This window comes from Hemiscyllium ocellatum, chromosome 3, assembly GCF_020745735.1.
Source record: "Hemiscyllium ocellatum isolate sHemOce1 chromosome 3, sHemOce1.pat.X.cur, whole genome shotgun sequence".
Classification (NCBI taxonomy): Eukaryota; Metazoa; Chordata; class Chondrichthyes; order Orectolobiformes; family Hemiscylliidae; genus Hemiscyllium; species Hemiscyllium ocellatum.
In genome coordinates this window covers 31,553,951-31,570,235 of record NC_083403.1, presented here as the reverse complement: position 1 = coordinate 31,570,235, position 16,285 = coordinate 31,553,951, and the positions used below count along the sequence as shown (strand labels likewise).

The window sequence follows — 16,285 nt, the reverse complement described above, 5'->3', positions numbered from 1 at the left end:
AAATTCATTACAATTATTTGAGGATAGATAAAGGGGAACTAGTCATCATAGCCTATTTGGACTTCTAAAAGGGTTTCATAAGATACCATACATAAGGCTGCTTAATAAGAGTCCATGGTGCCAGGAATAGTATATTGGCATGAATAGAAGATTGGCTAACTGTTAGAAGGCAGAATTGAGAATAAGGAATATATTTTCAGGATGACAAACTGTAACTAGTGGACTGGACCAAGGATCAGTGCTGGGTCCACATCTGCATTATTATTATTATTAATGAGGTAGATGAGGGAAGTGAATGTACTAAGTATACTGAATACACAAAAAACAAAGTGGGAAGGCAGTTGATGAGTATGATACATGGAGTCAGAGGGAGACTGACAGGTCAAATGAGCGTGCATACACTTGGCAGATGAAATATAACACAGGAACAACGCAAGATTATGCAGATTGTGAGCAACAATCAAGAAGTGAATATTCTTGGACAGGGTAGATGCTGAGAGGTTGATCTCCTTGCATGGTAGTCGAGGACCAGAGGACGTAATCTCAGATCAAATGGTTGCCCATTTAAGACTGAGATGAGGAGGAATTTATTCTCTCAGGAGATAGTGAATCTGAGAAAGTTGTTACCATGGAGGGCTGTCAAGGCTAGTTTGTTAAACAACTTCAAGGCTGGGATAGACAATTTTTTAATCAGAACGAGAAATACGAATTATGAGAGAAAAACAAATGGAGTTCTAAATCCTAAATTAAGCAGTGGTCTAAATGAACGGTGATGCAAACTTGATAGGCTAAATGGGCAACTTCTGCTCCTACGCCTTATGGTCTGAAAGATCTACTTGCCACAGAGGATGTATAATGAAGGCTTATGAGACCGACTCCTGGAATAGAAGGTTTGTCATATGAGAAGAGTTTGATTTGATTAGGACTGTACTCGCTTTAGTTTTAAAGAATTAAAGTCAATCTCATTTGAATAGTGTAATTTTGACAGAAGTGGCCAGACTTCTTTTGCTTGTGGGATATGGATAGGACATATAGAACTGAGATTAGGAACTTTTTCACTCAGAGGACGGTGAACCTGGGGAACTCTCTACAGCATTAGGCAGTGCTTGCTAAGTCATGGAATATATAATTAAGAGACAGATTGCTAGACACCAAAAGGTATCAAGGGTAGGGGAACATGTGGGAGTATGGTGTTGAGATAAGAGGATCAGACAGACTCAAACTGAACTGTGGATCAGACTAACAGGCCGAACCTTACTCCTACTGGCAATGTTTCTTAAAAAGAAAACTCCTACACTGTTTCTTTTCCTGGTTAAAAGCCTATTCATGTAGATACTGCCAGTACTCACGCAGCATAGGCTTTTGCAATCCTCATAAACAGGACTTCATCGCCTCCTTTATCTGGATGATGTTTGAGTGACAACTGTCGATATTGCTTTTTAATTTCTGCCACAGATGCTCCCTAGGTTAGGAAGAAAACAATAGACACCAGTTAGCTATTGGAAAAGTTATTACCCATTTCTGTCCCAATACAAATAAAATAATAAAATCTGTTTGGATACAAGTCAACATACATTTGCAGAAATGTACTTTGCATACTTGGGGCACTGAAAGTATTGTTCACTAATTGGTTCACAGTATGGAAATCCTAGATAATAGCTGTCAAATTTATATTTTAAAAACTCCTGCATTGAAGTTTGGCATATTTGTACCATATCATACTATTATTTTTTTAAAGTTATATTAATGTTACGGATTGAACGAAGACAATACAAAGTCCATTCTTTGAATGTGATATTCCAGAGGAAAAAATTCAAGTCTCATCAACTATACATCTGTATAATGCCTGTAATGTCATAACAAGTTTTAAGGGATTTCACAAGAATATTATAAAACAAAATACAACAGAACTACAGGAAGAAATATTCAGTCAGATAGAGTCAGTGCTGTACAGCATAGAAACAAGCGCTTCAGTTCAACTGGTCCATGCCGATCAGATATCCTAAATTACTCCAGTTCCACGTGCCAGCATTTAAACCTTTCCTAATTATGTAGCTATCCAGATACCTTTTAAATGTTGTGATTGTACCATGCTTCTACCACTTCCTCTGGCAGCTCTTCCAACACATGCACTCTTCCCTGTGTAAAAGAAGTGGCCCCTTAGGTCTCTTTTCAACTTTTCTCCTCTTATCTTAAACCTATGCCCTCTAGTTTTGGATTCCCCTAGCCTGTGAAAAACAAACCTTGGCTATTCACCCTATGTACCTCAAAGGCTTCGCCAAAATGGTAGGTTTTAAGGAGTCTTAAAGGGAGAAAGTGAAACAGTGAGATGAATGCAGGAGACCTAACAGGGAAGGCAGATGAACTCAAGGCATGGTAAGGAACATGGGACTAGGATATCATAGCAATTACAGAAACGTGGTTCAGGGATAGACAGGACTGGCAGCTTAATGTTCCAGGATACAAATGTGACAGAAGGACAGAAAGGGAGGCAAGAGGGGAAGGGAAGTGGCATTTTTGATAAAGGATAGGATTACAGCTGTACTGAGGGAGGATATTCCCGGAAATACATCCAGGGAAGTTATTTGGGTGAAACTGACAAATAAGAAAGGGACGAGCACTTTATTGGGATTGTATTATAGACCCCCTAATAGTCCACGGGAAATAGAGAAACAAATTTGTGAGGAGATCTCAGCTATCTGTAAGAATAATAGGGTGGTCATGGTAGGGGATTTTAATTTTCCAAACACAGACTGTCACAGTGTTAAGGGTTTAGATGGAGAAGAATTTGTTAACTGGGTATAAGAAAATGCCCTGAGTCAGTATGTGGATGTACCTACGAGAGAAGGTGCCAAACTTGACCTATTCTTTGGAAATAAGGCAGGGCAGGTGACTGAGTTGTCAGTGGGGGAGTACTTTGGGGCCAGTGACCATAATTCTATTAGTTTTAAAATAGTGATGGAAAAGGATAGACCAGATCTAAAATTTAAGTTCTAAACTGGAGAAAGGCCAATTTTGATGGTATTAGGCAAGAGCTTTCAGAAGCTGATAGGGGGCAGGTGCTCACAGATAAAGGGACGGCTAGAGACAGTACATCCCCGTTAGGGTGAAAGAAAAGGCAGGTAGGTATAGGGAACTCTGAATGACTAAAGAAATTGAGAGTTTGATTAGGAAAAAGAAAGCATATGTCAGGTATAGACAAAATAGATCAAATGAATCGTAAGAATATAAAGGCAGTAACAGCATACTGAAGAAGGAAATCAATAGGGAAAAAAAGGGGACATGAGATAGCTTTGAGGAATAGAGTTAAGGAGAATCCAAAGGGCTTTTACAAATACATTAAGGACAAAAGGGTAACTAGGGAGAGAATAGAGCCTCGCAAAAATGAGCGAGGCAGCCTTTGTGTGGAACAGCAGGAGATGGCGGAGATACTAAACTAATATTTTACATCAGAGTTTATTGCGGAAAGAATATGGAAGATATAAATATGTCCATATTACAGAGGAGGAAGTGTTGGATGCCTTCAAACACAAAAATGGATAAATCCCAAGGATCTGATCAGGTGTACCCTAGAACTCTGTGGGAAGCTAGGAAGGTGATTGCTGGGTCCCTTACTGAGATATTTGTATCATCGATATTCACAGGTGAGGTGCCGAAAGATTGGATGTTGGTTAATGTAGTGCCACGGTTTAAGAAAGGTGGTAAGGACAAGACAGGGAACTACAGACAGGTGAGCACAAGTTGCTAAGGGTTTAGATGGATTCCTGAGGGACTAGATGTACATGTACTTGGAAAGGCAAGGATTGATTATGATAGTCAACATGGCTTTGTGCATTGGAAATCATGTCTCACAAACGTGATTGAGTGTTTTTGAAGTAGCAAAAAGAGGGCTGATGAGGGCAGAGCAGTGGACGTGATCTTTCCAGACTTTAGTAAGGCATTCGAAGTTAGAGCTCATGGAATACAGGGAGAACTAGCCATTTGGATACAGAACTGGCTCAAAGGTAGAAGACAGAGGGTGGCGGTGGAGGGTTGTTTTTCAGACTGGAGGCCTGTGACCAGTGGACTGCCACAAGGATCAGTGCTGGGTCCTTTACTTTTCGTCATTTATATAAATGATTTGGATGTGAGCATAAGAAGTACAGTTAGTAAGTTTACAAATCTCACCAAAATTGGAGATATTGTGGATAGCGAAGAAGGTTACCTCAGATTACAACGAGATCTTGATCAGATGGGCCAATGGGCTGAGAAGTGGCAGATGGAGTTTAATTCAGATAAATGCTAGATACTGCATTTTGGGAAAGCAAATATAAGCAGTACTTATACACTTAATGGTAAGGTCCTAGGGAGTGTTGCTGAACACAGAAACCTTGCAGTGTCGGTTCATAGCTCCTTGAAAGTGGAGTCGCAGGTAGATAGGATAGTGAAGGCGGCAATTGGTATGCTTTCTTTTATTGGTCAGAGTATTGAGTACAGGAGTTGGGAGGTCATGTTGCGGCTGTACAGGACATTGGTTAGGCCACTTTTAGAATATTGTGTGCAGTTCTGGTCTCCTTCCTATCGGAAAGATGTTGTGAAACTTGAAAGAGTTCAGAAAGAAGGATGTTGCCAGGGTTGGAGGATTTGAGCTACAGGGAGAGGTTGAATAGGCTGGAGCTGTTTGCCCTGAAGCGTTGGAGGCTGAGGGGTTACCTTATTGAGATACATAAAACCATGAGGGGCATGGATAAGATAAATAGACAACATCTCTTCCCTGGGGTGAGGGAGTCCTGAACTAGAGGGCATAGATTTAGGGTAAGAGGGGAAAGATATAAAAGAGATGGGGCAACCTTTTCAAGCAGAAGGTGGGATGTGTATGGAATCAGCTGCCAGTGGTGGAGGCTAGCACAATTGCAACATTTAAAAGGCATCCGGATTGGTATATGAATAGGAAGGGCTTGGAGGGATATGGGCCGGATGCTGGCAGGTGGGACTAGATTGGGTTTGCTTTTATTCCTGATGAAGGGCTTTTGCCCGAAACGTCGATTTCGCTGCTCGTTGGATGCTGCCTGAACGGCTGTGCTCTTCCAGCATCACTGATCCAGAATCCATGCTGTACACCTCTATGATTATGACTCTATGAGTAGGCAACTGAAGTCATAGCTAATAATACAAAGCAACTAAAAATGATGCACAAAGTCAGAATTAGATAAGTGCAAATACCTGAGGGGGCATTCTTATTTAGAAAAAATGTTAATTGTTCATCAGATGCAGACAATACTGCATTAATTGCCCTAGAGAAGGTGGTGTCAACACATCTTTTTGAACCGCTGCACCCTATGGGGTGTAAACCCACAGAGCTAGAAGGAATGGAGTACCAGGATTTTGGCATAGCAACAGTGAAGGAATGGTGGTATAATTCCAAGACAGGATGGTAAGTGGCTTGGAGAAAAACGTTCAGGTAGTGGTGTTTCCATACATCTACTTGTCTTGGCCTTCGAGGTGGTAGAGTTTATAGGTTTAGAAGGTGCAGCATGAGATTACAGAGATAAAGGAGAAGCTTGGCTAAAAAGAGGTTTGAAAACAAGGATGAGATTTTTTAAAATAAAAGGCGTTGCTTGACGGGGAGTGAATATATGTCAGTGAAGATTGGATAACAGGGAAAAGGAAATTGTTTCAAGTTTTGACTCAGGCAGATGTTTGGAAGAGTGCAAGTTCATAAAGGATTGACTGTAGATGACCCAACAGAAGTATTTAGGAATAAATGGAGTCTACAGCCAACAAAGACATGGGGTTCCAGCAGATGAACTGACCGAGGCAAATTCAGGTGATAGTAGAGTTAGACAGATTACCTTAGTGATGGCACAAATGTGGTTGGAAGCTTATTTCAGAGTTCAATTAAATTCTGAGAATTTCCCTGGTGTCCTTCCCAAACGTCAAAACTCCAGCACCACAAAGCAGATTAACTTGCCCGTCATCTGTTGCTGTTCAGCAGATGATGTGGGACTTCCATGTTGGCATACCAGTAACCAACATCACTCCCAACAACATAATTTATGCAAAGCACTTTCACACCTTTCTCTGCCATGATTTTCTTCCTTTCTTTTAAACACTGCACCCCTGACAAATCTTGGAAAATAGTGCAGCAAGACAACATTTAGAACAGATCACTGTATCTACAATATTGCTCTTTTCCCCACCTCTATTCACCACTGCCCATCCTTTAACTTTTCATGCCACACTACAAATTTCCAATGAAAAATCAACCTGGTTTCAGAGGCAAATTTCAATTTACAGAAAAAATGTTACATAATATAAAACCAAGGGTCTGGTTACTAAAGTGGGGTGTCGATGTTCTCATAAACCAGATTCAGCTCGTGATAATTAAACTAGACCACTATCTCATGGTTTCAAACCTCATGAGAACTTTTCACCTCACTAGCAATGTTGAAAAAGTGCCAGTACTTTTCAGGAAAATTGGTATGTTCATTTTTAACAACAATTTTCCTGAATATCGTACTTCCACAAATCAGAAGCTAACCATAGACCTATTATTAAACAGATGTATGCATAGTTTCCTCTACATTCATAAGTGGCATGCAGGGACACTTGCTCTTATTCCCAAAAGCATCTATTTTCTCCAGTTCTTGTGCAAATCGCCACCTATGACTTTTGGGCAAGGGTCTAGCATCAGGAGACAGGCACTCCAGCACATCTATCAGGCAAAGAACTTGTCATTCTCAGATATCATGCTAAAATGACATATTATGCCACAATAAGTAGGATATAGTTTAACTCAAAAATCTGAGAAGGATTTGGGAGTCTTTGGTGTGCCAAGGAGACATCATACAGTTTCCCACCACAGTAAGATAAATTAAATGGCAATTTATCAATTCTGCTCCTGTTGAGCAAGTCAAAAAGCAATACAAGCAACTTCATACATAGTGTTTTTTCCCCATGTTTTCAAGGTCTAAGACTGGTGCAAATAAAGGACAAAGACTAGAACATGGGGAGAGAGTACCAGTTATAGGGTGTGTTAGGAGAATACCCTCGTCATTGTACATCATATAACACCATTCCTTGACAGAAAACAATCGATTAATTACTTACAGGGTCGACTCCAAGCACTTCGTATGGGTTATATTCTTTTTCTCTGTTTTCTATTATTGAAACTTTGTATAAAAGACAGCAAAGTAGTATCCATCCAGAAATGAGTCCTATTTTTCTGTGTAAAAAGAATAAATAATTAGAAAGTTCTTTACAGAAATTTACCAACACCTTAACAACATCTTTAAAAAATCTTTCATTCTCAGCATATAGCTCCCATGTCATATGTAATATTATAATTTTCAATGAAGTCCACCATCACATCCATCCATATGTAAATATACCCCATCTATGTCAATAATAAATATTCCATCACTTTCTTACGTGAGCCTTTTAGATTGTGACAAGACTTGGAGAAGTCATAGCATGAGCCACAATGCAGAATATCTGACAGAATTCTGCCCTGGTCTATTAACCAGTGCTGATCCATCATCTTCAAATTATTTGTAACCCAAAGGTCACAACTTTGAAACCCTGTCAAGAGTTGAGGAAAGAAACAACTGTTGCACTTTTACAAGTGAAATTGGAAGGTAGTTGGATTTATTCCTTTACTTAATCCTGGCACTCATGTGACACTAAAGTTACATGCCAATGGTCAGTCCAAGTAAGGAGGTTATGTGTGTGACTGAATGCGGATATGAGCTGTTCTGTCATTGGAGGAACACTATGACATTAGTGAGCAGCCTTACACAAATTAAAAAAAAAGGCACAGCTAATTCTTGAAATAAAGGAAGGGATCCAACTGCTTTGTTCCATTTCAGAAATAACAACACAGAAAAGATTAGAGAATAGATCCTCTAAGAGTGTATTAGTAATTAGGAGTGCTATTCAGTGCCCAGGCAGACTAAACAAACGTTACTAATTAGAATTTGTGAAAATGCTGCACGGTCTTGGCTTTCAGCTTCATCCACAAAAATCAGTGAGAACATGGTCACAATTTAAATTTTTATTCATTACAAGTTGATCCAATATGATCACTTTACATAATATTTAGCTTACAGAGTACACCACATCACTACACATTCTGGAATGGACAGAAATAGAAACTTGTGTTTGCACTGTGCCTGATCATTCCTTCAAGATGTCCCAAAGTGCTTTACACACGGACAAGAAAAGGCAGTCATGACAGGCACTCTGTTAGGAGTAGAAACACAGGAGGCTAGAAGAACACAGCAAGCCAGGCAGCATCAGGAGGTGAAGTGAATGTTTCAGGTCAAGACCCTTCATCAGAATGGGGAAGGGGTCAGTCAGCTCAGAAATAAATACAGGGAGGGGGATGGAGCTGGGGGAAGATAGGTGAGATAGCCATAGGTAGATGCAGGTAGGGGGCTGTTGTGATCAGTCAGTGGGAAAAATGGAACTCATAGGTAGGAAAATATGGACAGGTAAGTCAAGTCAAAGAGAAGTGAAGGAGAGTAAGGGCTGGACATGGAATGAGGTTGGGGGTAAAGTTAGAGAAGTTAGTGATGCGGGAGGTAGAATGGAAAAGAGGTGACAGGGCTAGAAAGGGAGCCAGAGGATGGGCGGAAAGGTTATTTGAAATCGGAAAACTTAATGTTGAGTCTCCTGGGCTGTAGGCTGCCCAGGCAGAAGATGGTGATTTGCTGCAGCAAGGAAGGAGGCTGAGGATGGACGCCAGAAGGGGAGTGGGAGGGGGAACTGAAATAGATGTCAGACTGGCCATTTAGAGCCCGGCAACAATGCTCCGTGAAACGGTCACCTAGTCTACGTTTGGTCTCACCAATGTAGAGAAGACCACCTCAGGAGCACTGGATGCAGTAGGCTTGGCTGGAGATGCAGGTGAACCTCTGACTCACCAGGAAGGATGGTTTGGAGCCCTGAACGGAGGTAAGGGAGGCAGCGTAAGGGCAGGTGTTGTAACTTTTCCGGTAACAAGCAAAAGTGCAACACTGCCCGCACACCACTTCCTTCAGCTACATCCAGGATCCCAAACAATCTTTCCAGGTGAGAGAGAGGTTCACCATCTTCTCCAACCTAGTTACTGCATCTGGAGCTGCCAATGTGGTCTTCTCTACAGGTGAAAGATAGTTGGGATAACGAAAGGTGGATGCAGGTAGGGGTTATTGTGATTGGTCAGTGGGAAGGGTGCAACAGGTAGGTGGGAAGGAAGATGGACAGGTTAAGTCAGGTCAAGGAAGCAGGGAGGAGAGTAAGGGCTGGACATGGAATGAGGTTCAGGGTGTGGAAAGAGAGAAGCTATCTGGAGCTCTTCCCTACACTAGGTGAGACCAAATGTACACTAGGTGACTGGTTCACCTAGCATTGTTGCCGTGCCCTAAATGGCCAGCCTGACCTCCCAGGCACTGTCCATTTCAATTCCCCCTCCGACATATCTATCCTCAGCCTGCTCCATTGGCACGGCCAATCAGAGGACCGCCATCTCACCTTCCGCCCAGGCCTCCTACAGTTCAGAGAACTCTATATTGAGTTCTCCAGTTTCAAATACCAGCCCTGCCTCCTCCCTTCCTCACCAGCTTCGCTATCTCCCCACCCCCAACCTCAGTCCATGTTCAGCCCTTACTACTTCCCACCTCCTTGACCTGACCTGTTCATCATCTTTCCCACCTATCTGCTCCTCCCTGCCCATTGACAAATCATAATAACCTCCTATCTGCATCTACCTATCGCTATCTGACCGAACTTTCCCCCAGCCCCACCCCACTCCCATTTATTTGAGCTCCCTTCACCCTACCGCATCCTGAAGGGTCTCGACTCAAAACATCAACTTCCCCACCTCCTGATGGTGCCTGGCTTGTTGTTTTCTTCCAACCTCCTGCTTGTCTACAGTGGATTGCAGCTTTTTTGTCTCCAACTGTGTTAGGAGAAGAACTATGTGGTCTCAATCACCTTGACCAAATAAAACTCTAAGTTTTCAAGCTTTTTAAACGTGCAAATATTTGATCTCAGCTTTCTGATGCTAAGCTAAAAGCATTACCGACCCACATCAAGCTAATGCTTGATAAAACTATTTAAAAATAAGTTTCTGCAATCTCTGCAAATTAAGAAAAAGAGAAATTAAATGATAAAACAGTTGATTAAAGTTGAGCCAAGGACATGAAACTGCAGCAATTTTCAAAAGGACTGAGATGTGTTGTTTCCAACTTCAATCATTTTCCTTTGTGCGAAGTGAGACACCAACTGAGAGTTTCCTGCTTCCTTCTGGCTCATTTGAATTTCACCAGGGCTCCTTAACCTGTTTCTCGGTCAAATACTGCCTTGATGTCAACAGTAGTCACTCTTACCACCTCTCTTGAATTCAAACTGCTTAGCCATGCTTGGACCGAGATTGTGACAAGTTCAAGAGCAGATTAGCCCTGGTAGAACCCAAACTCAGCAATCAGCTGATTACTGCTGGAAAAGTGCAGCTTGATACCATGATCAGTGACACCTTCCATCAGATTACTGATATTTGGAGGAGTTGACAGTGTGTTAATTTGCTGAATTGAGATTGTACATTGGACACAATAGTTTCACATTGTTGATTAGATGCTGATGTTTTACAGCATTGCCTAATGTGGGGGCCTTGGTGATATGTTCCTGGACAGTACAGTGAATTGAGAGATGGAGCTATTGTGGGACATGGAGGAAAAACTACAAGTTCAAATATTGGTTAAATGTTCAAGATGATGATCAAAATGTGAGGTTCATGGACTGACAAAATGGGATAAATGCATGGAAAATAAACAGTGCAAGTTCTAATAGTGGATTTGAGGATGACTCCTATATTAAATAACAGATTAGGAGGACAAGTAAGCCATTTAGCCTCTAACGCCTGCTCTGCCATTTAATAGTATCACTGTTGATCAGCTTATAACCTCAGCCACATTTCTGCCTACTGCTGGAAGCCTTCCACCTGCTCAACAGGAATATATTCATCTCTATCTTAAACATATTCAAGGACTCTGTTTCCACCATCTGTTGAGGAAAGGAATTCAAAAGACACAATAAGGGAGAAAAGGATATCTGCCTCACCCTATTTTAAATGGTCAACTCCTAATTTTCAAACAGCGACCCCCAGTCCACAATTCTCCTCTCAGAGTAAACATCCTCTCCATACCTGCCCTGTCAAGAATCCTCAAGATCTTGTATGTTCCAGTAAGTCTCTTCTTGCTCTTCTAAACATCTGCAGGTACAAGCTTAGTTATGCCCAACCTTTCCTTACAAAACATCTACTAGGTATTAGACTGGTAAACTTTCTCTGAACTGATTCCAGCTGAAAATGTGTTGCTGGAAAAGCGCAGCAGGTCAGGCAGCATCCAAGAAGCAGGAGAATCGCCATTTCGGGCATGAGTCTGAAGAAGGGCTCATGCCCGAAACATCGATTCTCCTGCTCCTTGGATGTTGCCTGACCTGTTGTGCTTTTCCAGCAACACATTTTCAGCTCTGATCTCCAGCATCTGCAGTCCTCACTTTCTCCACTGAACTGATTCCAACCCATCACATGCTGGACAAAGTTTCTGATGATGTGTGACCGCGCGCACAGAGCGAGCAAAGAGAAAGAAGGCAACACAAGTGGGGGTTACATGTGGGGGGGAAGAAGTGCGCAACATAAGCTAGTAGGGGTTGAAGAGAGAGATAAGAGAATGGGGTAAAGAAAGAGAAAAAGGGGGAGGAAGAGCCGAGGAGGAGGGGAAAGAGAGAAGACAGATTTTGCTGCAGCAGTTCCAAATGTCAAGTTACAAGTAGAGACTGTAACTTGTATAGATAACAAAAAAAAAGGAATCCTGCAGAACTTTCTACATAGGACTACACCATGAAATTCCAATAAACCACAGGTTGAATTAATACAAAATCTAAATCCTTACAGTGTGGAAACAGGGCACTTAGACCCAACAAGTCCCCTCTGAAGAGTAACGCACCCAGACCCATTCTCCCTACCCCTAATATACTTAGCCTACACATCCCTGAACACTATGGGCAATTTAGCACAGCCAATTCACCTAACATGAACATTTTTGGACTGTGGGAGGAAACTGGAGCACCCTGAGGAAACCCACATAGACAGGGGGAGAATGTGCAAACTCCATACATACAGTCACCAAAGGCTGGAATCGAACCTGGGTTCCTGGTGCTGAGAGGCAGCAGTGCTAATCACTGAGCCACTGGAAAATGCAAAGATGGAATTAGATAGCTGGAAAGAATTTGCAATTTGCTCTGAAATACAAGATGAAGAACAGTCAGACCTGTCACATAAATGGATTAATACAGAAAAGATCACTGAAAATGAGACAAAACAGCTGCTCAGTGTTTTGAAGAGCAAATGGGCATTACAGATACAGTTGACTCTCATACAATGACAAAAATAATGTTGAAAGTCTAACTTTTGGTAACATTTGAGAGTGCAGATCAACTGACATGAAAGCAATGCTTCTGTAGTGTGAAATATTTCCATTAATTGTGTTTCTGAAACTGCCTACAGAGGCAAGCAATACAGAGGGCAACTAAACCAACCTGTTTACAGCCTGAATGGCGATTTATGGGCACGGTATTTTTCAACTGGATCCATTTTGTGGAATAAGATTGTGCTCAACTGAAAGGAGATCCCACAAAAGTTGTATTGGCAAGAAGGGAAATGTTCAGGCATCTTTGATAGGTATGTTAATAAATTCTTATGGGGAAGATACTGCGAAACTCAAACTGCATGATTAATAACATGAAAGTAATACTTAAGATTCAACACCAGGCTTCAAAGGCTTTAAATATATGGTATAACCATTAAACATAATGGATCGGGAGAAGCATTGAAGCGGTGATCTTATTTAGGGTGTGGTTCTTCCATCCCAGATGATGATAGGTCACAAAGATGTCAAAGCTGAAGATAATGGTGTATAAAAGTTGGCAGTTTGGAAATCTGGACTTTAACAAGTTAACACAAAATGTGTGCAGTTACAGTTTTGTAATGAGATTTTTATTTTAAGAAACCAGGTCAAACCTACATGGAACAGTGAACTAACTACGTAATTTCCAACAAAGCATGTGACTTCACAGTCAAGGGATATCTGTGCTGTTGATTGACTAAATGTTTTGGAAGTTGCTTTTTTACGTCACAGGAAAAGACTCTGATTTCAATTTAGTTCAGTACCAAGTTTCAATCTAGCCAAAAGGTTCTTAAACTTGAAGTCTCCAGGCTGTAACAGTTTGTGTACAGGTTTTTAAGTTGTCAGAACAGAAAACACAGGATTAGAACATCAGAATATAACATGCCCTTGTTAAACAATATTGGTAGCCTCATGTGAATGTGTCAATCACAGTAATTTACTACACATGAACTTATGATCTATTAAGTCAGGTTTGTCTCTGGCACTGGATTTGCCCTATATTGCCATCAGCTGGGATCATTAAAAAAAGAATAGCTACAAAGTTTGATTGGGTAGTTGAACTGGTTATGCACTCAAGACCAGATGTTAGCTTCAAAGTATTGAACTAAAGTACTCCGAAGAAGCAGAGGACATTTTAAGGGCAAATAAAATGTCAAAGCAAAATGGACAAATGAATACTGAAATTTATTGGGTGGTCCTAAAAACATGGAATTAGTGATTTGTAGTGATGCCTCTCACACAAATCTTGCTGATGGGATATTGAAGTGCAACTGTTTCAACATAGTTTTGATGGGTAAAGTTGCTCTTAGGCTGGACAGCAAAGGAAATAAAATGAGTTGTTAGAAGCATGTGACAGCTGTGGTATAGAATTCTCTTTGTTAAATATTTTGGGAGGAAATTCTAAAACAAAAGGATGTACTAGAACAATGTTCTCATTGAATGCAAGAGGTAATTGCGACTTATGGGATAGTGTAGAACAAAACACAGTGAAGGACTGATCTCATTAGCGTAAAAGCGAATAGCATGGAAAAAAGGAAATCGCCCTAGCACAAATGGATTGATGAAAGTCATCAATTATCTGTTTCCCGAAAAGGGGTACCTGCACCAAGAGGTTATTGGGGTTTCTAGAAAAGAGGTGTTGTGCAATGCTACAGAGACAATGAAAAAAATAATTTGATATTTCTCAAAATATCTTTTGTGAATGTTATTATCAGCAAAAAGGGAATAATGTAAATTCTATAAATAATGATTTAATCGCCACAGTTGCCAGTTATCATTGGATTGTTACTTGTATACCATACATACTCATATATAGGTTGAATTTTGAAGACTTTTTAAAGCTGAAATTAGGGGGCCAACTAATACATGGGCACAAGTTTTGAGGGGCTGAAATTCATGCTGCAGTTCGAAATACCGTATTATTAGCAAAAGTCAATTTGATCGCACAACTAATCCTGGGTAAAGAAGAAAAACACAATGAATTACAGTGAAGGTAATTACCAGATAAAAGCAAGAAACCAGTATGAAAATTTTACATGTCAAAGATTCATTTAAATCCTACAAAATCACACTGTTAAACATGGTCATGGCTTGGTGTAACGACACTTAAAATGATACATTTATTAAATTCTGAATGCATAAGCACCTTGAACTTCCCCTCCCATTTACTCTATATGTTATGAACTCAGCAACATTAACACATTTGTCAAAGAATTAAAGATATACCAGAATGTAGCTAATATATCTCACTTTTATTCAGATATAATGGTACAATTAAAACGATCAACGTTTTAACAATATTAACTTCTGGATGTATAGTGAACAAGGTGCGATAAGTACCGATAGACTTAGTACTAGTCTGAAAGAATGAATGAATCAAACATGCTGTAGTAAACCAAAGTGCGGTAAGTAGAGTTATGAATGACTGACTAGAGATACGATATAGTAAACAAAGAGTGATGAGTAGAGTTACTGGTATGAATGAATGAATGTGATTTAATGCAGTATAGCAGGGTTGACATATATATGGAAAATACAAGTTTTTTGGCCAAAGTAATGGGTCTATTTATATGAGGTCAACCTATATACATATATATGGTATATAATGAGTACTTATTGATGCTGGTGCTAGATTGGTTAATGTGCCTCACTTTGAATAATTTAATATAGATTAAAGGTAGACGTTTTTCCTCTCTTCCTTCAGCAGCTCTTTGTACCAAGTCCAATATCATCTGAATATGACTTAACACCTTTACAAACGGCCTAGCAAACCAGTTCACTGCAAAACAGTGGTTGTCCTAGATAGACTCAGCTGTACAGCACGGAAACAGACACTTTGGTCCAACTTGTCCATGCCAACTAGATATCCTGAATTAATATAGTCCCATTTTCCAGCATTTGGCCTAAATCTCTAAACCATTCCTACTTATGTCCCCATCCAGATGCATGTTGTAGGTGTACCAGCCTCCAACATTTTCTCTGACAGCTCATTCCATAGACACACCACCCTCTGCATGAAAACATTGCCCCTTAGGTGCCTTTTAAAATCTCTCACCTTCAACCTATGCCCTTTAGTTTTGGACTCAACTAATCTGGGAAAAAGATGTGGGCTATTCACTCAATCCATGCCCCTCATGATTTCATGAACTTTTATAAAGGCCACCCCTCAGCCTCCAAAACTCCAAGGAAAATAGCCCCAGACTATTAAGCCTCTCCCTGCAGCTCAAACCCTCCAATCTCAGCAATATCCTTGTAAATAGTTTCTGAACCCTTTCAAATTTCACAACATCATTCCTATAGCAGGGAGACCAGAACTGAACGCAGTATTCTAAAAGTAGCCTAACCAACATCCGATACAGCCACAACACGACATCCGAACTCCTCTCGGAGCAACATTTCCTCAAGCAATAAATGAGCATTATAGGACAAGAAAAAGAGAATGTAAATTCTATTCTGCCTGTAAAAGAAATTTGCACAACAGTAAGAAATGAAACTGCTTGCTCAACACATTAGGGAGTTTTAAAATAATCATAGGCCCTATGAAAACCATAAAAGTACAAATGTACATTTTATACAGCAAAATTTAACACAGCAAGGAAATAATGTTGATATTATAAATATTCTGGTCAAAAGATCGAGATAGAAGGTTGCAGTTAAAATGCACTAAAAATTGCCAGGAGGGTGGAGACCAGTCATAGTCTTTACAGCAGGGAACAAATAATGTGAGATCAAGAGGGACAGAAGCACAGTACGTGGAAAGCATTTTCACTAACAAGCAACTAAAATAAATAATGGAAAGCTTCACAGACAGAGGGTGGAAAGAGAGGGAGGAAAGACTAAATAACTTTGAAGATAGCATG

The 16,285-nt window shown here is 40.4% G+C and overlaps 1 protein-coding gene across 1 annotated transcript in view; it reads right to left on the bottom strand.

Annotated features, from left to right (window-relative positions):
- sec63 (SEC63 homolog, protein translocation regulator) overlaps positions 1–16,285 on the bottom strand; it is a 110,777-nt gene that overhangs the window by 60,930 nt on the left and 33,562 nt on the right. Inside the window, exons 3-4 of the mRNA XM_060856506.1 lie at positions 7,090–7,204; positions 1,350–1,462 (exon numbers count right to left, since the gene is read on the bottom strand). Coding sequence (XP_060712489.1) covers positions 1,350–1,462; positions 7,090–7,204 — 228 coding nt within the window. The remainder of the gene's footprint in view (positions 1–1,349; positions 1,463–7,089; positions 7,205–16,285) is intronic.